Raw genomic sequence first — 23,261 nt, forward strand, 5'->3', positions numbered from 1 at the left:
CTGTGCTTATATTTTGAAGGACCATAGCATTGTACATTTTTTATTATCTTTGGGTGCTCACTCTTACCAGAAGTTTTGTTGGACATTTCATAACAGGATGACTGTTTCTAGGTTTATCCAGTATTTATAGATTTTTTATTTAATTAATTCATTTTTTATGACTTGTGATCATTTTTAATGTTGTCCACATTCATAGATTTTGAATGTTTTTTTAGCTTGCATTTATAAATTTTTGAACTATGTTGGTCATGTTGATTATCGATGACTGAATTTTTCCCACAAATATTTCATAGGCAAATTAGTTTTCTATTCAAGGTACTATCGTATTTATTTTCCTGAGGAGACTTGATGATCACAATTGTGATTTAAATGAAAGTGTTTTTACAGGTGTACTCATTTTTTGATATGTGTTTGTTAAAGTATCTTTTGAATTTGTACACATATAAAATTTGTGGTATATAGTGTAGACATGCATGCATTTGCATTAAATTTATCTAATATTTTCTGAAAGTATAAAGATGCCTTGAGATAGCAAATATCTCACTTGCCCTTGCCAGTTGAGTGATGGTCACTTTTCTATATATATCACGACTTTTTGGGGTCACCTTCAGGTTTAAAACTGAATGTAGCACTTAGAAATTTTCCAACGAAATACACATCATGCACTGTAAATTTACTTCATTTATCAAGCACTGCTGCTTATGTTTTAAATTCTCATTTTCTTTCTTGTCTCCAACCTGTAGGTGGCATTGCAGACAGTGTGGCCAAGTGGATATTTAAACAAGACTTTAGCCCTGAAGTATTGAAACTGGCTAATAAAGAAAGAGATGTAGAAAATCCAGATGAACCCAAAGAAGGTATTAACAGAGGTTTCTTTGAGGTGTCAGAGGTGGAGACGGACTTAGGAGCCATACCAGGTGATACACAAATAATGAGAAATATGAAATTGAGAGTAGAGAGGTGTGGTTGAGTTTTCATTAAGGAAATACCAACATCACCCCTCTCTTGTGACTTTCAGACTTGCTACGTTTAGCCTACGAGCAATTTCCTTGTAGCCTTGAGCTTGATGTGCTACATGCCCACTGCTGCTGGGAGTATGTTGTTCAGTGGAATAAAGATCCAGAGGTAAGATTCTTATAACTTCCTTCATGCTGATTTTGTTTCTGTGCTCATGCTGCATACATGTGGGGGGCTCTTTATTTACTGTTTCCCTGTTATCACAGCTCTGTACTAGCAACTCTGCCAGGACTTTTCATAATACAGTAAACTATGAAGGATAGATTTTGTCATTATCTCCACTTTAGAGAAGAGAAAACTAAGGCTCAAAGAAATTGAGTTCCCTGTCTAAGGATATGCTGCTGAGTGTCAGATTTTAAGCATAGATTTTTCTTTATTTAAAGTCAGCATACTTTATTCCACTTCCTAGTTAGGTTGTAACAAGTATATTTATTCTTTGTATGTTTGTTACTTCTCTTATATTTGCCTCAGATTCTAACAATTTTAAAAAGCCCTACTGTGTACAGGGTGATTCTTGTCCAAGATTAGCCTTGTTGCCCTCGCAAACTCTGCTCAAGCTTAATTTTCCTCCACCACTCTTGGTAGCCACCATCTTTTCTCTGGGCATTCATGGTCTAGAAACAGTATAGGGAGAAGATCCCAAGCTTGGATTTGAGTTCCAGATGATTTGCTGACCAACATCTGGTGACTGACTAATACCTATGATCTTTTTCTATTTCACTCCACTCCTTCCCATTAATGAAGGCACCAACCTTTCAGGGTTGATACCAGTACAGTAAAATGTAGAACGGTCTGGTGGATATTCTTCTTTGTCAATCAGTCCTTCACTTAGGGTTCCCTGGTTAGTGTTCTGGTAAATCATTTCCCTCAAAAATTCTTTATTGTCTTTATATCAAGTCACACCCTTCTAGAAAAATTCACAGGTGAACTATTTGCACTAATATATTAATAGCAATACATTCTTCCTTCCTTCAAAAAACGTGTTATTTAATATGTAATCACTTAAAGAAAGACAGTAAAATGTAAATGATTATATAATTTTAAAAAGATACTAAAATGTAAGTAATTTAAATAAAAGACCATTCTTTGGTTAATTAAACCTTAACCAAAAAGTGATATCAGGGAATTTTCTCTTCAAGGCTCTCTAATTAAATGGCATATTTTTTTTTGCAGTCCATGACAAAAAGGAATGTTAACTAGAATTAGGACATAATTTCTAAAATCCAAATAAATTAATTTATGTCTGAGAAAATGACATTTAAGAAGAAAACACTACTGCATTTGTTTACAAATCAAAGTGGACATAGCTTGCCCAGTGGACAGAGCTGACCTGGATCCCCCTTGCCACTGTGTATAGCTGCTAATGATCATAGCACATATCTAGTATGGCATTGGAAATGTCTCTGAACCCTGTCCATTTGTTCCTGCTATAAAAATAGTCATCTTGAAGAGTTGCAGAAGTTTATAGAGGGAAAAAAAAGAATGTTTAGTGTCTGGCATTTCATTAGAGTTATTATTAGCCATATTTAGAATTGCTTGCCTTTAAAATGAGTGACTGTTTTTTTTAAAAAAAATATTCATCTCCTTGTCCCATTTTAAACCCGTGTACCAGCTCCACCATTTCACACACACACACACACACACCCCTTCCTTCCATAGGCTTAAAGTAATTGAAATTACTATTAGGGAATTTCTAACACCAGTCTGTGTTGGCAGTGGTGATGTGTTTAATCTGTGTACAGGGATACAGAATGAGAGTACAGATATGGATAGTTTCACCAGGACTATATATTTTTTTAATTAGTTAGAAAAACTACATATATACACTCAAAGGAAAAGATACACTAATAGACTTATCTCTGAGGTTCTTTCTGTCAAAAGAGTCCCTCAAATAACAGATCTTGCAATATTTAAGGTTAGAGATGAGTATCATTCTTTTTATACATTTCTGTGTTTTTGAAATTGTTTACATTCTGTTCATTATCTGTACTCATTCTGTATTTGCATTTTAATTATCTGTACTCATTCTGTATTTGCATTTTAATATATCAACTTCCATGATTATAAAGAATTGAGTTTCAGACATCCCCTCTGATATTTCATTTTTCCTTTCTTGTTCTGATTTTTTTCTCCTTGGCACTTAGTGCTAACATACTGCATAATATACTTAATGGTCATGTTCATTGTCTAGTATCCTTGCTAGAATGTAAGCTTAGTGAAGGCAAGGCTTTGGGTGTCTTGTTCAGTATAGTATGCCTGGTGCCTCAGACAGGACTTGCTTGGTGCATAGTAGATGCTCAATAAATATTTGTTGAATGATGAATGAATGACATTTGCAAAAGTGAACTTATTGTATTCACGTCTGTGTGAAATTCAAGTATTAATTGGAGAGAGAACTGGATACAAACCATAATGAATTTGAATCCAGATGTCAGCATAGACAGCCCTGGAACTTTCTAGGAATAATCCATTATACAGGTACTGTGAACTTATGAAGGACAATTGAAGTTTTCCTACAGAAAGTTACTTTTTATCCAGTAATTCCGTGTTTTTATTGCAAACTTTAAATTTCTTAGAAAGCTTTATACAAAAGCTTACATAAACCATTGGTATTTGAAACATGTATTAAATACATTTTTTTTCTTTTTTCTGTTTGTATATAAGGAAGCACGTTTTTTCGTAAGGTCGATAGAACACTTGAAGCACATTCTTAATGCACATGTTCAAAATGGTAAGTAAACATGTTAAAAACATCACTGATTGGTTGAGAAGAGTCCTCTTCTTTTAATAGGAAATGAATCTTCAAATTCACATCTCATTAAATTCTTGTTTGTCCTACCACCTAATATATTACTATGTATTGCTATAGTGAAATAATGATTGTTTTACCTTCTTGGAAAAATGCTATTTAGAAGATGGTGAGGGGGCTAGTATTGTCACCTTCTATTTCCCAAGCTGAATGTCATGTCTATGCTGTCCAATTGCCAACTGTTTCAGAAATTTTAATGCCACCACTTAGCGAATATGTAAATATAAAGTCCAGATTTTTTTGTTTGGCTTAAATACATTGTTTTGCATTTTACTTTTTAATTTTATTTTAGTTGATGGTTACAATTTAAAAAAATCAGTCAGTGGACTATTTGATTATTGTCAGTGTTTGGCTATTATGAATTAAGCTGGTCTCAACAATTTTGTATTCAAAATCTTGTACATTTTGTATTTATTTCTCTTGGGTATATAATCAGCAGGATTGCTGGATGATGGATAGACACATATTTAGCCACAGTAGAGTCTGCCAGTTTCCAGGTGCTTTTACCAATTTGTAATCCCATCAGGATTTGTTCTCTGTACATCCTCACCAACACTTGCATTGTCATTCAAACTTTTTTAACCATTCTGGTGGTTGTATGATGGTACCTTATTGTGATTTTATGTTTCTGTTGTTACTCATGATGTAAATCTTCCCTTATGCTTATTGACCATTTTGATATACTCTTTTGCAGCACTGTTCAGACTTTTAAAGATTTATTAACTTTGTAAATTTTACCTGAGATATAAGAAATGATATCTGAATAAATAGCCCATATAGTGTAATAAGCTTAAGGAAGGCAATAATTTGTTCTGTAAGATGACAGTGAGGCTATATAAGCATTCCATTCACTACTATACTATTCTGTGCTCTCTAGGCATTGCGTTGATGATGTGGAATACATTCTTGGTTAAAAGGTTTTCTGCTGCTACATACTTGATGGATAAGGTAGGGTATTTTTAAATTTCATGTAGTGACTTCTTATTTAGTTAGTTAACTTAATTTAGTGATAGTAGAAGGAATGTTTACACTGGGCCTTGTTAGACTCTGTTTTTATGTGATATTACATTTTACTTATGTTAAGTGGCATTTCCAGTACAGGTACTTTAATGACATGATGAAGAGCACCAAATATCACTGGGAATAATATACTATAAAAATCTCTTAACCTGGGGCTGGGCTGTGGCTCAGTGGTAGAATACTTGCCTAGCATGTCTGAGGCACTGGGTTTGGTTCTCAGCACCACATATAAATAAATAAATAAATAAATAAAATAAAGGTCCATTGACAACTATAAGATAAAATAAACCTCTTACCCAAAGGCATTCGGATGCCTGGTCAATTCAAACATTATTTTATCTTAAAATATATAAATATATACTTAACAATCTGTGTGTGTGGTGTTGGTGGTGGGTGCTGAGGATTAAATCCTGGGCCTCACTCATGCTAGGCAAGTTCTGCACCACAGAGTTACATCTCCAGCCCTGTTATTCACCAATCTTGACCAATCTTGAATATAGGGCCAAGGCATATTCTTCGTATAGTGTTGATTACAGTTCTTGTTTGGTTTCTTGCATAAACCTCATTCATAATGCATTGCCTGTCATTTCTAGATCCTAGTTCTTTAAAGTTGGATATAATCTAAGTAAAAAATTTTTAGATTTTTTATAACACATTCCCTAATTATTATCGTTGTTTATTCTATATATGATCTAACAGACCTAGGGGTTATTTATTCTTGTCCATAAATCCTTATAGAGCATTCACCACAGCATTCATATAAACAACTCACTTTAGTATTTATCAGTTATTTAATGAAATCATAATTACAATGACTTGTACAGGCAGCAGGAGATTTGAAGACAAACATAACATGTAAGCACAGACCTCATCTGATGAGAACTGATGCTGCTCTTATACTGGAGAGTAGCCATCTTGCCTCTTATAAAGCATTTTTGTTTGGCATCAGTTAAGTGGATGTCAAAAGAATCACCACTAGGATTAAAATATTTTTTTAAGTGTACAGCAATAGCCATCCTTGTATCATGAATAGATATTAAGGGTATTGTTCCCCATGGACATATTTTGTTTGATAATTTTTCCCACTTAAATCTAACCATTCTTGGGCTGAGGGTGTAGCTAAATGGTAGAAGAGCACATGTATGCACATAGCCTTGTTCAATCTTCAGCATTCCTCCCCTCAAAATCCTAACTATTTTCCCTCATGTTCACCTTTGTTACCTGTTTGATTATTATCTCTTAGAACTTTATTCTTTTGCCCTTTGTGATGATTATTTCTTGTTTTATCTCACTTCTGATTATCCCCTTTTTTTTGAGATAATATTAATGAAAAGTATGTGTGTGTTACACAATTTAGTTTCAGTTGAATCTTACTAAGTACTTATTGAATCAAGGAAATCTTTCAGAGCTAGGAGTCTCTTATTCACACATTTAATCCTCACAGTTTGATTTGTGTGAAAACAGTACTGATCTAGGAAGCAGGGAGTTTGTCATTATTCAATAAATCCTTCATTCAATAAATATTTATAAAGCATTATCTCTTATGTGCCAACGACTGTGGTAGGTTCTATGATGGCACAGATGAAAGTCATAGTCATAGCCCTACTGGAACCCAGTCTAAAAGACAGGTAGGGAATTGTGGGAGCCCTGAAGAAGTATGTAGCAAGACAAGGGGAAAGCTTCTGACTCAGATTTTGATATATGAGTACATGTGAACCAGTAAAGAATGGATGAAAAAAAAAAATGTGTTCCAGCAAAAAGTCCTGAAGAAAAGAGGCATCTTGTTGGATTCAGACTGTAAGTAGCTTCATGTGGCTGGAGCATAGGCTGTATGTAGGAAGGGAGGAGATGCTGAGCAAGAATAGGTTTCTGTGCCGGCTTCAGGGTCTGGATTTTCTACTAGTATTTGCAAACTGCTTAGCATAGGTTCTGCTTGGCACATACAGTGAGGGCTCAGTAAATGGAATCTATTGCTTGATATCAAAGATATTGTGATAATTTTAAGATAAGAATTACATACTAGGGCTGGGCTTGTGGCTCAGTGGTAGAGTTCTTGCCTAGCATTTGTGAGACACTGGGTTCAATTCTCAGCACTGCATATTAAATAAATAAGCAAAATAAAGGCCCATCAACAACTAAAAGAATATATATATATATATATATATATATATTATATATTATATATATATATATATTATATATTACATATATAATATATGTTATTAATTTTTTAAAAGAATTATATATAATTTTTTTAAAGAATTACACACTCAGATTTACATTGTAAAAGATGATTCTGGCAACTCTAGATAGGGCAAAGGGGAAAAGGGGAGGGAAGGGATGGGAGGGTATGTAGGAGTAGGAAAGACGGTGGAATGCAGTGGTCATTATTACCTTAAGTACATGTATGAAGACATGAAGGATGTGACTCTACTTTGTGTACAACCAGAGATATGAAAAATTGTGCTCTATATGTGTAATATGAATTATAATGCATTCTGTAACAAATTAAAATTTTTTAAAAATTACAAAAAAATGAAATTATGGCATTTGCTGGTAAATGGATGGATCTAGAGACTATCATGCTAAGTGAAATAAGCCAATCCCAAAAAACCAAAGGTCAAATGTTCTCTCTAATATGTGGATACCAATACACAATAAGGGGGGAGAGAGGAAGAATAGAAGTTCATTGGATTAGACAAATGAAGGAGAGGGACCGGGGATGGGAAAAGGAAAGACAATAGAATGAATCTGACATAACTTTCCTATGTTCATATGTGAATATACCACAGTGAGTCTCACCATCATGTACATCCACAAGGATGGGGTCCTAATTAGAATAAGATATATTCCAGGCTTGTATAAATATATCAAAATAGTTTCTACTGTCATGTATAACTAAAAGAAGGGCAAAAAAAAAAAAAAAAGATGGTTCTGGCAACAGCATAGAATATCTCATTAGACTTGGGATGGGCTGATCTAGTATTGCAGTAATCTTAGAGGGAAGGAGTAAAGAGCCTTTTGTACTAGAGTCCCTTCTCTGCTATCTCCTTATAGTTTCTTATCAAGTAATGACCCTGAGGGTAGAACTTTTACCTCTCACCTATTACCCTATAGACATGTATAGTTGAATCTTAGTAGGTACTTATTGGATAATGAAAATCTTTCAGAGCTAGGATGTGACTACTGTCTTTTGTTTTCCTTCTTTCTAACTATTTAAAACAATTGTGTGTTTTTATCAAGCAAAATCAGTAGGTGCTTTTTTTTTTATTGGTGGCCTTAAGTTTTGCTCTAGCAACACAGTTATTTATACAAAAAGAAATACAATTTTTTGTACTTTTTTCTTCATATATAAAAAATATATGATTTATTTTTGAAAAGGATAATTTGCGAGCTCAGTGTGATATACTTTTAAGTTTTACCATAAAATTAATTGCATTACCTTTAGCAGAACCAACAGTTTATTAAGGAAACATTGCCATATTTTTTTAATGGTTGCATATATAGTTTTTAAAGTGATACTTAAAATGTTCTGTAACCTAGTAGTGCATTTTAATTTAAATTACCAAATAATACAGCATTTTGTTTCTTTTGTTGTAGGTTGGCAAATCACCAAAGGATAGGTTATGCCGAAGGGTAAGTGAATCTCTCTTAACCAGAAGTATGGTTGTTAATCCTATATGTTCCATAGTACCTTATTAACTTTAGAGGTGAACTTTGCCTTTTGTCAGTTTGATGACATATCAGGAGATTAGAAAAATGAAAAGTGAAGGCTATGTTAAGGAAACTGGTCATGAACTATGGCTTAGTTTAATTTACCTTTCCAGATTGTTGGGCTGTTTAAACTAAGTTTTCATACAGTGTGTCCAGTTTTGGACTATGGGCAGAAAGATAACCTTCTACCATTTATGTATAATTTTGCTCTACTTTGGAAATTTATAATAGAAAAATCCAACATCAAGTTGAAGCAGATTCATATGAATAGTGAATTTTCTTTCTTTTTTTTGGTGTGGGGGCGTGGGGTCCTGGGAATTGAAACCCGGGATGCTCTTCCACTGAGCCATATCCCCAGCCCTTTTATTCTTTCTTTTGAGTCAGGTCTCACTAAGTTGCTCAGGCTAGTCTGGAACTTATGATCATCCTGTCTCAGACTGCTGAGTCACTGGGATTATAGGTGTGTGCCACCCCACCTGGTTGAGTAGTGAATTTGATGTGCCTAAATGTAATAACTATACAAATACAACATTGAAATTAAATGATATTCTTTTGTCGTTGTTGTTTTCTTGTTTGTTTCTCCATACCTGTTACCTTCTATAATTTTTATTACAATACTGAAATAATGAGTGTGGCTACATCTGTTAAGGGTTAATTTGCATTCTGTTAATTAAGGAGGCTATACCCATTGAGTGGGAGGTAGTTAATATATGAATGAAGACCCTAATTAGGAATCTTCCCAGCAAGGTGAAGACTCTGGAAGCCCTTACACTACAGGGCTTCTACTGTAAGACCTTGAGCAATTCTGTTTTTACCTCTGATTAATAGAATTGTTAATTAATTTGTTTATTTTGAATCAAATGGTACTCTGATCTGATTCACAGATGCTGGACTTGTATTTGAGGCCAGTAATTAATAGTGCCAGCTTTTGCCCAAAGTTTTGGATTATTCTTATTACAAATAGCCTAAGAAATATCAGGACACCCAAATTCAGGCCTCAGTTCTTAAATAAAAAAAAAAAAAAAGTCACCATTGTCAAAGAATTCTGGTATATTCTCAAGAACATTGGTATGATTGGTGTGACCGGAGTTATGATTGTATGTTTGCATGTACATATAAATAAACACTCTGAATTATGTACTTTGGGGATGTGAGGAACTTATTATTTGTTGCTTTCAAAAAAATTATACCCGAATGCAAGGCCCCTTGGACAGACCCATTAAGGAATCATTGAGAAATATCTGTTGCCCACAGCATGAATCCAATATTTAGTTCTTGAGCTGGGGATTCTAGTTTTGTTTGGAGGATTCAGTTCAGTTCCTAAAAGATGTTCTGAAATCAGACCTGCCTGTTTTATTAGAACTTTTCAGGTGTGACTCTCACGTGTACTTTTTTTTTAGTTGCTGATGGATCTTTATTTTATTTCTATGCAGTGCTGAGACTTGAACCCAGTGCCTCACACAAGCTAGGCAAGCACTCTACCCCTGAACCACAATTCAAGCCTTCATGTGTACATTTTGCTATCTTCTATGACTATTTGGCTAGCAAAGAACTATCTGTTTTTGTAATATACAAAGAACACTAGTTCTTGTGTACTTACTTGACCTGCATGCACTGAGATTTAGCCAGGGCCTTGGGCATTCTAAACGCATGTGCTACCACTGAGCTGTACCCCCAGCCCAGAACACTAAATTTTTAAAAAATGATAGTAGTACCACTTTTTGGTTGTTTATGGACACAATACCTTTATTTTGTTTATTTTTATGTGGTACTGAGGATTGAACCCAGTACCTCACACATGGAAGGCAAGTGCTCTACCACTGAGCCCCAGCCCCAGCCCAGTAGTACCACTTTTTAAAGCCAAATTTTAAAATTGTTTCGCTCTAAGAGTCTGAAGGAAGGAATTTAATTGTATTAATGCTTTGACTTCAAATCAAATAAACAGATGTGTTGTTTTTCTGATAGTTTTTCTATAGAGGCTAATTATATTCCTTTTTAAAAATAGGATGTGGGGATGAGCGACACAGCAATGACATCATTCCTGGGCTCCTGCTTGGATCTTCTTCAGACTTTAATGGAGGTAAAAGAGGTGTAGTTTCATTTTGAACAGCTCCTAAGATATTAACTATTCTGAAAGTTATTGGACATAAGAAAGGACTATTATAATGATATTATTTTCATTTATTCTCTTCTAAATTTTGACTTATAACTAAGAGATAGCAATGTTCCTTATTAAATTCTTACTGGAATTAAACTTTGTCTTTTTTAATTACAGTTGGATAGTGTAGAATGTGAGTTTGCACATTGCTGTTGATAAACTCATTAGGATATTTGCAAGAAGTTTTTTTCTTCAATTCTTAACATAGCCCTCCATTTTCAAAATCCTTAGGCAGACATTAGCAGGGATGAAATACAAGTGCCTGTCCTGGATACTGAAGATGCTTGGCTCTCTGTAGAAGGACCTATCTCGATAGTGGAGCTGGCCCTTGAACAGAAGCACATCCACTACCCACTAGTGGAGCATCATTCCATCCTGTGCTCCATCTTGTATGCAGTCATGAGGTTTTCTCTGAAGACGGTGAAGCCACTTTCACTTTTTGATAGTAAGGTAAGTTCTCAAAGAATTTCAGAGTTATTTTGGAGTTTCAGGGTTAGCAGGTACATGGATTTTCTTATTGAATAGAGGTTGTTCAGTACTTTTATGACTTACATAGGATAACTTGTTGTGAGGCTCCAGGTCCTTATTTCCTTCCTGATTCCATTCCATCCTTTAGAGTGTTGCCCTCTCAGCTGTCTTCTCATTCTTTGTGTTCTCCCTTGATAGACTCATTCTCTACCATTTGATTATCTCAAGACCTGACCTATCCTCAGAGTCTGAGGCATGTATTTCTATTGGACATTTTTCTTTGAGTGTCCTAAGGGACTTAGGACACCTCATATCTAAAATATATCTTTGGACCTTCATCCCATTCTGCCCTTCACCTAAACTTGCCGTTCCTCCCTGAATCCCTGGCTTGGATAATTGGTAATTAACATCATAATTTGTGAACTGGCACACACTAGAAACCTTGAAGTTATCTGGTTCAGTTCCCAGTTTCAAGCCCGTTTACTTTATTATACATGCATTCTTAAAAGTTCTTCCTTAAATCCTTCTAATCCATTTCTGTCCATCACTGTTCCCCTAGCTCAGACCTCCTCGTCTGTCCCTTGGCTGTTAGAACAGCTCCCTTCTAATGACCCTGCCACCAATTCTTTCTTAAAACCCATGCTGCAAGAGCTGTCTTCTCAAAACATTGAATCATTTTGGTTCTCTTCTTAAGGCTTTTTGACATTGTTGAAGGATCAAGTCCAAACTTATTAGTAGAACATAACCTCCATAGTTTGGCTGCTGTGAATAATAAAACCATTTCCTCCTCCCCCACACAGGTGCCAGTGAAAAAGAGACAGGATTCCAACAAATGGAGATAAAAATGTCAATTTCTTTTCTTTCTTGGTACATTATAATTAATAGTGTAATTCATTATGCCATATCTGAACATGCACATATTTTGAACAATCTCATTCCCCAGTACCCTTCTACTTCCCTCCCTCCTCTCTCCTAATCTGTGCACTCTATTCTACTATCTCATACACATACATACATACATACATACACCCCCACACATACACAGTTGAGATTCATTGTGCTATAGTCACATGTGGACATAACATGTTTTTGGTAGATTTCATCTCCAGTACTTCCCCATGCCCTCATCTCCTTCCTCTCTCTTGATTGGTCTTTTGTTCTCCCTTCTATTTTTGTGAGATGCTTTTTTTTTTTTTTTTTTTTTATTCCTTCTCTTTTTTTCTCTCTAGCTTTCACATATGAGAGAAAACATTTGACCTTTGACTTTTCTGCATCTGGTTTATTTCATCATAACATGCTGTTCTTCAGGTCCATCCATTTACCAGCAAATGACATAATTTCATACTTTCAGTCTTTTAAATAATCTATTATGTAAATACTACAAACTTTTTACTGATAGGCCTAAGCTGTGTTCTCTATTCTAGCTTCTATCAGAAAGTGGGCTCATTTCACCTTTCTATCAGACTTGCACACTCAAGAACAGGCAGTGGGTCCCCTGCAGGCCTCCCAGGGTACTTGACTCTGTAGGAACTGAGGATATGTTTGTTCTCTCTTCATTAGGGAAAACAAGGACATTGAATATTCAGTGTCCTTCTTTTAAATTCACCTGTCCATGTGGGGAAGAGTGAGTAAGGGTGGAGCAGGATACCTGGAATGTCATTCTAATGAGAATGCCATGTGGAAACTAGGAGAAAGGAGGCTTCACACAGCCATAACTTACCTTTATTGCCCTATCAGCCATTCTTTTCTTGTACCATGTGCTGTAATCACTGCTAACCACCACCCTCCATTCCTGAGAAACTGAACATTTTTATCACGTGTCTTCACTTGTGTTGTTTAATTGTCACATGCAACTGTTTTGAATGGCTCCTGTTTACTCAGTTTATCACTAAAGGATCATTCCTTCAAAGTTTTTGTCTTTGCCCCTTGAACTTACCCCCTCTTTCTCAAGTCTGTGTGCCATTCCTGGTACATAATAAGACCTCAATTAATGTTCAATACATTTGTAATTAGGAAATGTTAAAGAAAAGTGCCATGGCAACAGTGTGCAGAAGAGACTGGAATATGTAGCGTACAGAGTTTGGAAAACCATCAGAAGTCATGGAGAGGATGTGGACTGAGAAGAGGTTGTAAAAATCATGGAGGGATTTGGAGGAATCAGTAATCTAGTGACAGACTGGGTATAGTGCCAAAGAAGATGGAAGGGGTTACAGTTAAATCAGCAACATTTAACATTTAGATTCCACTAGTTGGGCTGGGGGTGTAGCCCAGTAGTGCAGTGCACACTGAGTCTGCACAGGCCCTGGGTTCAATCCCTAGCTGGAGGGAGGGAGGGAGGGAGGGAGGGAGGAAGGAAGGAATGAATTTAGGTAAATACCAAGTTTACTTTTGAAAGGAAGACTAGGGGAAGTCTCATGACCAATTTTAATCTTCCTATAAAATAATAAGCATTAGATGTGTATGTACTGCTTTTGAATAAACTGATATATCTTTCACTTGAAATTATAAAAGGAAAAAGTACTTAAAAGAAAAAAGAATAGGAAATACTAAAATTAGGTGCCTAGCTCAGTACTTTCCAAAAAAGGGACTTTGTGAAACCAGAACAATCCAGAACTGGACAAACACAGTGATGGGGTGTCAGTTTTACCCTGTAGCATGCCAAGATGACTCAAGAGAACTATGTGGCTGTCATCTATAAATAGAAAGGCAGTATGGTTTTCTGGCTACAAAAAAAGAATCTCATTAGCTAAATTAGAATTATTTAGTCTGTCTGAGCCTCTGTTTTCTCATTTAGAAAGTGGAGATGTTTCTAGTGCCTACTTCTGATTAATGAGAGTTAACTGACATATTCAACACGAAGTACTTTGTAGTTCCTGAAAAACAGTAAATAATAAATGATATGATTATAATCTCTGAAATCTAAGACTAGTAGGTGGGAACTGCATAATAACAGATTGTGGTGAGTATGTGGAAAAACTTTTAACAGTGGTGCCCAGGAATGTTGCCCTGGGAATTTTGTGTGTCTCATCACTGAAGAGTGAGTAGCTTTAACCTGCTTGGCAGTCAAACTGCACCAGTAACCTAGAATCATAATAGGTATGGAAGGTACTAGAAGATATCTGGAATGACTTGTTTGCAAAAAAAGTAACAGTAACCCAGATGGTGGGGTCATTGCCTGAGGTAGTGGCAGCAGAAGTGGTGGGTCTGGAGCTAGATCCTGGTCTTCCAACTTAAAGGCCAGTGCTCTTTGCTGTTTCCTGTCAAGGAACTTCTGAAATGATATTTTCTGATATTCTGTTTTAATTGTTCAGACACATCAATTCTCAAACAACATAATTTTAAACAATTCAACATATTTTTAAAAGGATTCAGAGTATACACTATTCCTATGTTTTATTTATCTGTTGCTACTCAACAAATGATTCTATTTATTATCCCAGTTGTTATGGGTCAGGAATTCCCCTTATCTAGGCATCTCTGATGTAGTCTGTCATGAGGCTGTAGTCAGGTGTCGACCACAAAAAGGCTTCACTGGGGTGACTGTTGGCAGGATTCAGTTCTTTGTCATGTGTGCTTATTTAAAGAGAAAATAAAAGCACCATGAATTATTTGTGATTAAACAGTTTAGCTTTTTAATCTTGCCCTTTTTTCCCTGAATAATCTATACTCATCACTTTTCTTGATCTCTTTAGGGAAAAAATGCATTTTTCAAAGACTTAACTTCAATTCAGTTATTACCCAGTGGGGAAATGGATCCAAATTTTATTTCTATACGACAACAGGTAAATTCTAGTTATTGGATTTCATTCTTGTTTCTTGGGGGCAGGGGAACAATAAAGCAAAAATCCAGCTGACCTTTATAATGATGGCCACTTTCAAGGTAATGCTTGACAGCTAGTTTCCCTTTAAATTGTGTGTTCCTTTTTTGGTAATGAAAACAGTTTTTAATGGAAGAGCCACTCTTAGTTGACAAAAAAGCTAATAATTTCCTTGATTTAGGTCTTTTTGAATGAATCGTGCTAACAAGACACTGCTCTATCTCCTTCTCCATTTTCAAGTTCTTACTGAAAGTTGTCAGTGCAGCTGTCCAGTCCCAGCATTCAGTGACAAAGGAGAGAGATCCCTCAGAAGAAGCAGCAGCCATTCCTGGGAAGGATCAAGATTGGCCAGTTCTAGCCGTGGATCTAGCCCATCACCTTCAAGTTAGTGAAGATGTTGTTAGGAGGCATTATGTAGGGGAGCTCTACAACTATGGAGTTGACCACTTAGCAGAAGAGGTAATTATGACACCATGAAGGCTTACTGGGCTCAAGTTATAAATTGTTAATTGGAATAATGAATCAGTAGAATTTCTAATAAAGCTTTTTTTTTTTTTAGTTGTAGATGGACACAATACTTTTGTTTTATTTATATATTTCTATATGGTGCTGAGAATCAAACCCAGTACCTCACACATCCTAGGCAAGTGCTCTTCCACGGAGCCATAACCCCAGCTCTCCAATACAGCTTTTTGTTCTTCCTTTTGTTGGAACTTTTAGGTACAAAAATAGAATATTAAAATATAAAACTATAATCAAATAAATTCCTATAGTGTGCTAGGCCTGTTCTGTGCATAAGTACAGCAATGAGCAAAGGATCCAAGGCTCTTTCTGCATGGAATCAATGTTTGCTGGACATTCAGAAAAGCTCCTAATTTTTGTATTGAGTGAGAAGTGCTATAAGAAAAATAAAAAGCATCTTATGAATACATATGGACTACTACAGTAGAGTGTGGGGGTCAGAGAAAATGAAATTCAGACTGAAGTCCAAAGGATATAAAGCAATCAGTCATTTAAAAACCTGGGGTAACAGTGCTTAAGACAGAGTAGCAAATGTATAAGGCCCTGAGATTGGAACCAGCATGGCCAGGACCAAAAGGGCCAGTGTGGGCTGCCAGACTTAGTAAGCAAGGAGCAAAAATGTATGAAATGAGGAGGGGATGTTGGCAGGGGCCAATCACAGTCAGTATCCTAACCCATTATTATTCTCAGAACATTCAAAAGTCATTGAAGGTTGTAAGTAGTCATGATATGATCTAATGTAATTCCCTTCCTTTGCCAAGTGGTTGGAAACAAGACCTTATATAGTCATGCTGAATTGAAACTAGGTGATGAGGGGCTAAGGATGTAGCTCAGGGGTAGAACTTGCCTAGCACACTTGGGTTTGCTAGAACTTGGGTTTGAGCCCTAGGACTGACAAAAAGGGGCAGTGGGGAAGGTGGTGAGGGAAAAAAAATGAGCTGATCACCAACTTGGAGTTAAATGCTGTTTGATTTATATTATACTTTGATTACATACACAAGCTCAAAAACAAACTAGGATCTATTTCTTCATCCACAGCCTCCTTTTCTACAAAAAATAAATTGGTTAGCTCTTACTACATTATTTCTCCATGTCCACATTCTCAGGCCATTCTACAGGTTCATGATAAAGAGGTCCTCGCCTCTCAGCTGCTAGTGTTGACAGGGCAAAGGCTGGCTTATGCTCTTCTCCACACCCAGACAAAAGAAGGGATGGAGCTGCTGGCCAGACTGCCGCCCACACTCTGCACTTGGCTGAAGGCAATGGTAAGTACAACAAAGGAAATTAGGCAGAAAGAAGGTCATTGGGTATTTTACTAGATGAATGTTTAGTAGAATTTATGAAGAAAATTTAAATTACATGTTTAATTCACCTAGTTCCAAACAAAAAGTATTTTTATTGGGAAAAAATTCTTTAATTCTTAAGTTTATATCAGTTATTTTTTGATTGCATATAACTAATGGATTATATTTTTGTCCCTTTACAGAACCCCCAGGATCTTCAAAACACTGAAGTGCCAATTGCAACAACAGCTAAACTAGTAAATAAAGTAATTGAGCTTTTACCAGAAAAACACGGGCAGTATAGTCTAGCCTTACACCTCATTGAAGCTGTGGAAGCCATATCCATTCCTTCTTTGTGACACTTATCTACTGAAAATAGTCTAAAATTGTGTGACTATAACATGAATTACTGCATGGTTATTTTACATAGTAAGATCTGAAATTTTATGGAATATGTTGGGGGTTTTTTGGTAAAATAAATAAAAATATATATTACTTTTAAAAAGTGCAATCCTGGTTAAATCCCACTTCTTTGGTTAATACTGAAGATAAAATACAAATATTATAGTAATACAGATGTTTTACTGTTTATTTTTAATTCAAATGCATAAGTAGCTTTATTGTTAAACTTTGCTATTTAAAATTGGTTTTAATTTACAGGTTATGTTCTTATTATTAATAAGATTCTATATTTCATACCTAAAAAGTTATTGTGATTAAATGTGTTCATGTATACTCCCCATCAGCAAACTTAGAGAAAGCTCCCACTTTCCCTTATGAAATGTTTAGGAAATATGTTCCTTATCATGCTTAATCCCATAGTAGCTGCACCTGGGAGTTCTGGGTGCTGACAGGTTCCTTTCCCAAAGGTGCTGCTGATACCATCAGAGGAGGAAGAATGGATGGGTTCAGGATCATCAGTAGGGACCCTCGATAGAACCCTTAACCTGTTGTAATTGCCAAAATTGATAATCTGACATGCTAACAATGCAACAAAATCAGTTACAATGTAAATTAAGATTTGCTTTTTGCCAAGTTGCAAAGTTGTGTCCACATCAGGTAATTGTAAAAAATGTATTATCTTGTAAAACATATATATATATAAAGAGGGGAAGATACTAAAAATTTTAAGTCCAACTTTATTTTTCCTACAAGTGTTTAGAAATATCTGCTTCTGGGATTTGGTAATGTTATCTGTCCTTGGGAACATTACAGAAAAAAAAAATGCATAGTGATATTACAGCTTTAGCAAACCTACCTCACAGATGGGTTGAGAGGATAAAATACAATGAATTTTGTACCCTATAGTGCCTAGAGCAGTCCAAGTGCTAAATAAATATTTACTAATTAAGACCAAACTAACCAAAAGTCTGTAAAAAGTGCTTTGAGCTCTACAGATACCAAGAATTTATTATGGTATGTCTTTGGAATGTAGCCTTATAGTACAATTGTTGATATCTGTCATGGATTACAGTTGTTATTCATAGTGACTCATTGTGTACATAAGTTTGTTTCTTCACTCCCTTGTAAGAAGCCAACTCTAGCATTGTGCAAAGTTGAGAAGAATGGCCTTCAGGGATATAAAGAAAAAAAGACCTGGTGTTTTGAGAATATTCTAGTGTGAATTATTTTTCACTAAGGATCACATCCAAATAAGAACTTAACTAGATTAAAAATAATGGTTTAAGTGACTATCAATTTTCAGATCTTGAAAGAAAAGGGCTTTAAGATGTGATGTTTGGGGCGTGTCTTGTGAGCCGAGGTGCATGTTGTACAGAGTAACAGCACTGGAGAGGGCCTGAAGCTAGTCCAGCCTCTCAGCCTCTGCTTGGATCTCCACACCCCAGGTAGTCACATTCTAGGATTCCTATGAATACATCTAGCTTTATATAATCACCTATAACATGTATTCTACAACATTAGTTTTTCCTGAGATTTTTTTTGAAATACTTAGAAAGTAATATGAATTTAGAAGTTTGGTTAAAGAAACTTGGAGTTAAAGGCATTTTAAAAATTGAAATCCTCTCAATTCCATTATCACTTTTTGGAGGGGTACTGAGGTTACATATCAAGTATGAGACTTGCTGAGAAGCAGCAGCTGAAATATGGCTCACAGAACCTTAACACAAATCACTGAGTTTCTAATTAGATTTATCATCTGAAAATTTAAAATTTGTAGATTTTTCAAATTTAGTTTTATGGTTAAAAGCAGTTAAATATTTTACTACTTAATTAAGGGCTTTTAAAATAAATCTGATAATAAAGAAAAATAAGTACCTATGTATACATTCTGTAACAACAAAAAGCCACAAAAAGAGGAATGAGATTTTATGTAGAATGGGTGATTAACTAAAAACAAAGGTTTGGTGACCATCACTGTAATTACTGGTAAGCTAATAACTGGTAGTGTCCTCCTAGATATACCCCTCCACTTTTCCTTATTACATACACATTTTTTTACCTTGTTAAATTAATTCTATTGTATATTGTTAAAGAGAACACAGGTGTTCAAAAATCATAACTTCTATATTACAGATTGTGTTTTTAGATGTAGAACTAGAGAGGCCAGGATATATGTAGATAAAGGGGTTCAAAATGTGTCATACTTTTACAGAAAGAAAAGTTTCACCCTTGTTATAAAAATTCATCTAAGGTCAAAGTAAACACTAACATTTACATTGCTTTTTTAAAAAAATCAATTACAACTTAAAATAATAGAAAACATTCAATAATCCTAAGATTACACTAATATAACATTCACCTAGAAGTTCCTGTGGTCCATTTCATTTGTAAAAGAAGATATTTTGACAGTACACTATAGCAACAGTAAAAGCCCCCTCTCACTGTAACAAGAATGGGTTTGCTGGGCTCTTAAGACTTCTGCTCAATAGATTAGCCATCCTTAGACTTTAATACTGGATTGTTTATAAAATGCTCTTATTTATCTATTGTAATGTAAGTAGTGAAATTCTGTATATACTGCTGTTTTTCTGTATTCATTATTGTGAACTTGTGTATAGTAATGAAATAAATCCTCCGCTTTCAAGTTGTTTTCTTAATATTCATAAATGTAAGTTTTGGTTGGTTTGTTTAGTGGTATTAAGACATTTCGTCCCTTCTTGAATAATAAACTTAGTGATGTTTTTCTTTCCAATCCAAATCAAAAAGCAAGCCATTTTTAAAAACTCCCATTTTGGGTAGTGGACAGAATGATGCTTTTTAACTCTTAGGGGAAATACACCTCTGCTGATCCCTTTCAAAACCACATTTTGTCATTTGATATTCACAATTTCTGCACCAACATTAGTCAGTAGTTTTCCAGAATGCCTTTATTTTCAGACATCATAGAACTTAAATACTGAGTCAAAAAGATTTTCATAAAATATAAAACATTCTGCTCAGCCATGTTTGAAGGCAAGTATATTCTGAATAAGTCCATTATGTATATGTGTGTACATATATATGCAATTGTATTTCCACATGTATATATACATTATTCTTTAGTTACAGGAAATACTATTCACAATTCTGATTTTGACACTCATCCTTCACCATTTACTCCCACTCCTTACTTTTAAACCTCAGATTTCTTTGCAGTATTGTAAATAATTCATGTAAACTCTCAGTACTGTCATGAGGATTCTTGCTCAGCTAGTGATGTCACAGCACTACTTTCCACCAACAACTTCTGCACATCGGGGACAGAGTGTATCAGAAGATTCTGCTGTGTACTTCCAACAACGAGGACACTTTTCTTTGGTAGTTGGCATGACAATTACTTTATATGAAGACTCTTCCCGAATATCACCACCTATGAAAAAGAAAATATGAAAAGTATTTCTGACATTCAACTTGTGTAACTATTTCCCATTTGGTTTAGCAGGCACAGTTTTTCCAAAGCTTACTCTTATCCTAAGTAATAGCTGGTCAGGTTTTGCCCCATTATATAAATACCAAGATGATGGGATCACACAACTTGATGACTATAGAGAACTGAGGAATCTGCCTGTCTATGGGAACTGAGTTCTCTCCCTACTCAGGTAGAACAGGCTTTCTACCTCTTAATCCTGATAGGATTCTGATCAGTAACACTGCATCTCCATTTCAACATGGGCACTGAGGATTTTTAAAAGCAATATTATAGTGACAACTGCAGTGCCTCCAAATTTCTTGGCTTAGAGAAAATTTTCTCTACTATTAAGACCTCAGACTGATCAAAAAAATAAATTACTTTCTAATTGTTGTGCAAAGAATGTATCTTAACATTTTGAAAAGCAAATTGAGTCACAATTTTTACTACATGTACACTGCTGCCAAGCCTCAAATTTGAACCAACATCTATAGATTAGCCTCCTATCTCCTGCTGGTACCTAAAAGCTATTACTAAAAACACAAGCAGCATTACCTTTCCTAAAATATCCATTTGTTATTCTTTGTTAATGCCACTCTACTTCCATTTCCATTAATGAAGGTGAACCAGGTTGACACAAAAGTGCCTATGAAACAAATATCTACAAAATGCTTGAGATGCTTGTGTAAGAATGAGTTTAATTAAACTTTAAACCTTATTAAGAATGGCTAAGGGCTGGGGGTATAGCTCAGTTGGTAGAGTGCTTGCCTCACATGCACAAGTCCATGGGTTCAAGCCCAGCACCACACACACAAAAAAATGGCTAAACAGCAATGGCACAGGCCTATAATTCCAGCTACTCAGAAGGCTGAGGCAGGAGGATTACAAGTTGAAGGCCAGTCTGGGCAATTTAGCAAAACCCCATCTTAAGAATGGCTAAATATTAATTTGGGGCACACAGAAGAGGAAATTTGAATCAACACTGGGGAAGGGTGAGCAGTAGTATGGTACTATGTATTAAAGGGCAGGGACATAAAAGGGAAATGGAAGCAAGTTAGAGTAACTGCACAATAAGTTAAAAGAGAAGTAAATCTCTTGTCCTCTATCCCTAGCGTTCAATTCTCAAGATCAGGTAGAATATTTGAGTGTTGGCTTAGGTATGTGGCAAATGTTTATATCATTTCCAGAGAGATGTATTCCAGGCATATATCTGCTTTTAGAAAAGTCTAGTCCACTGTAGAGTTGAAGATGACCTATAATTTATAATTAGTAATTTCTGAAGATGCCACATAATTTATAATTAGTCATTTCTCAAGATGCCACTTGCTACTCTCACCTCCTTACCTTCTAAATTGATTAGGAATGTCCCTTTAAGCTCAATTACATCTGCAGTTCTCTCTCGTGGTTCCTGAGCCAGTAAAGTTGACTGGGAAGCCATCATTAGCTCATTCAACTGAGAGGTACTGGAGGTCTCCTCAGCTTGCAGCATCTGGAAGTAAGCATGTGAAAGTTACTGCTAAATTTTTAGCATGAACTGAGGTTATAAAAACAGATGCCATAAGTTCTTGGGGACAGAGAGGCATACCTTGATACCATTACACCCTGAGCTAATACTATTAAATACATCACTTCTTACTGGCATGAAAGGATTTAATTGAAATTTTTATCAACAGTATTGAGAACATTGTGCTTTTGCTTCATTTTCCAAGAATCTCAGTGTCTCATACACAGAAGAACAACAACAAAAAAAAAAACATGTGGTGGGGCTGGGATTGTGGTTCAGTGGTAGAGTAACTGCCTAGCATGTGTGAGGCACTGGGTTCGATTCTTAGCACTGCATATAAATAAATAAAGGTTCACTAACAGCTATATATTTGTATATGTGTGTGTGTGTATAAACCTATATGGTGTTTACTAGCCCCATTTCATAAATGAGGAAATGGGCAAAGGAGGTTAATTTGCCCAAGTTTCTCAATCATTATGTGGTATAGCTCAAGCCCAGGTCTTGTGAGCCTTAAAGACCATGATGTTTTGCCTGTATCCTGTTTCTTATACTGGAAGAGGGGTTCGGTTAGTATCTACACAAAAGTGCTTTTAGCAATAAAGACTAATGATGGCAATCTGGATAACACATAGAAGTACACTGAATCTGGCTGTCTAATCAACATTTTTACATTTTTCACTGTAACTTTGATCTTCAAAATGAATTTGTGAGCTAATATAAATATTCCTTTAAAAATGTTCATAAGAAAACAGGAAACTCAAAATTTGGTTTTAACAAGTTCATGAAATTAGTAACTGAAAAAAAACAGCATGCCATTTGATAGCTACTTGGTGTGATTCCTAAAACAATTTATGTTTTTGAAAATCCCAAAGCATTTTTTTTCCAAGTATAAATGATCCCAAACAAATTTTATTCTTTTCAACTTATTGCAAGAACTGAAGTCAAAGGAGACAGTATACAGGGGGAAAAAGCCCAGAACTAGGCTGTGCAAACTTGACTAGATTCTTAATGTCCTTTTGTGTACAATGAAGCAGTCAGAACTTACGAACTTTTAAACACATGAACATCTTATTCTTTGTTACCAACAATTTCATATCC

General features: G+C 35.4%; 2 protein-coding genes across 3 annotated transcripts in view; one reads left to right on the plus strand and one right to left on the minus strand.

The window, feature by feature from the left end:
- Rab3gap2 (RAB3 GTPase activating non-catalytic protein subunit 2) overlaps positions 1-19,855 on the plus strand; it is a 107,529-nt gene extending 87,674 nt beyond the window's left edge. Inside the window, exons 25-35 of one of the 2 annotated variants that reach the window (XM_027934729.3) lie at positions 744-917; positions 1,019-1,125; positions 3,682-3,748; positions 4,704-4,774; positions 8,447-8,482; positions 10,566-10,640; positions 10,950-11,168; positions 14,879-14,968; positions 15,245-15,463; positions 16,633-16,791; positions 17,013-19,855. In XM_027934729.3, the coding sequence (XP_027790530.2) occupies positions 744-917; positions 1,019-1,125; positions 3,682-3,748; positions 4,704-4,774; positions 8,447-8,482; positions 10,566-10,640; positions 10,950-11,168; positions 14,879-14,968; positions 15,245-15,463; positions 16,633-16,791; positions 17,013-17,168 (1,373 nt within the window). In that variant the 3' untranslated portion in view covers positions 17,169-19,855. The remainder of the gene's footprint in view (positions 1-743; positions 918-1,018; positions 1,126-3,681; positions 3,749-4,703; positions 4,775-8,446; positions 8,483-10,565; positions 10,641-10,949; positions 11,169-14,878; positions 14,969-15,244; positions 15,464-16,632; positions 16,792-17,012) is intronic. The other variant, XM_071600061.1, reaches the window with a different exon arrangement.
- Positions 19,856-20,120: 265 nt separating this feature from the next.
- The window catches only part of Iars2 (isoleucyl-tRNA synthetase 2, mitochondrial), a 56,433-nt gene continuing 53,292 nt past the window's right edge, over positions 20,121-23,261 (minus strand). The window contains exons 22-23 of the mRNA XM_027934775.2: positions 22,004-22,148; positions 20,121-20,620 (exon numbers count right to left, since the gene is read on the minus strand). Coding sequence (XP_027790576.2) covers positions 20,478-20,620; positions 22,004-22,148 — 288 coding nt within the window. The 3' untranslated portion in view covers positions 20,121-20,477. The remainder of the gene's footprint in view (positions 20,621-22,003; positions 22,149-23,261) is intronic.

Source organism: Marmota flaviventris, chromosome 12 (assembly GCF_047511675.1).
Source record: "Marmota flaviventris isolate mMarFla1 chromosome 12, mMarFla1.hap1, whole genome shotgun sequence".
NCBI lineage: Eukaryota > Metazoa > Chordata > Mammalia > Rodentia > Sciuridae > Marmota > Marmota flaviventris.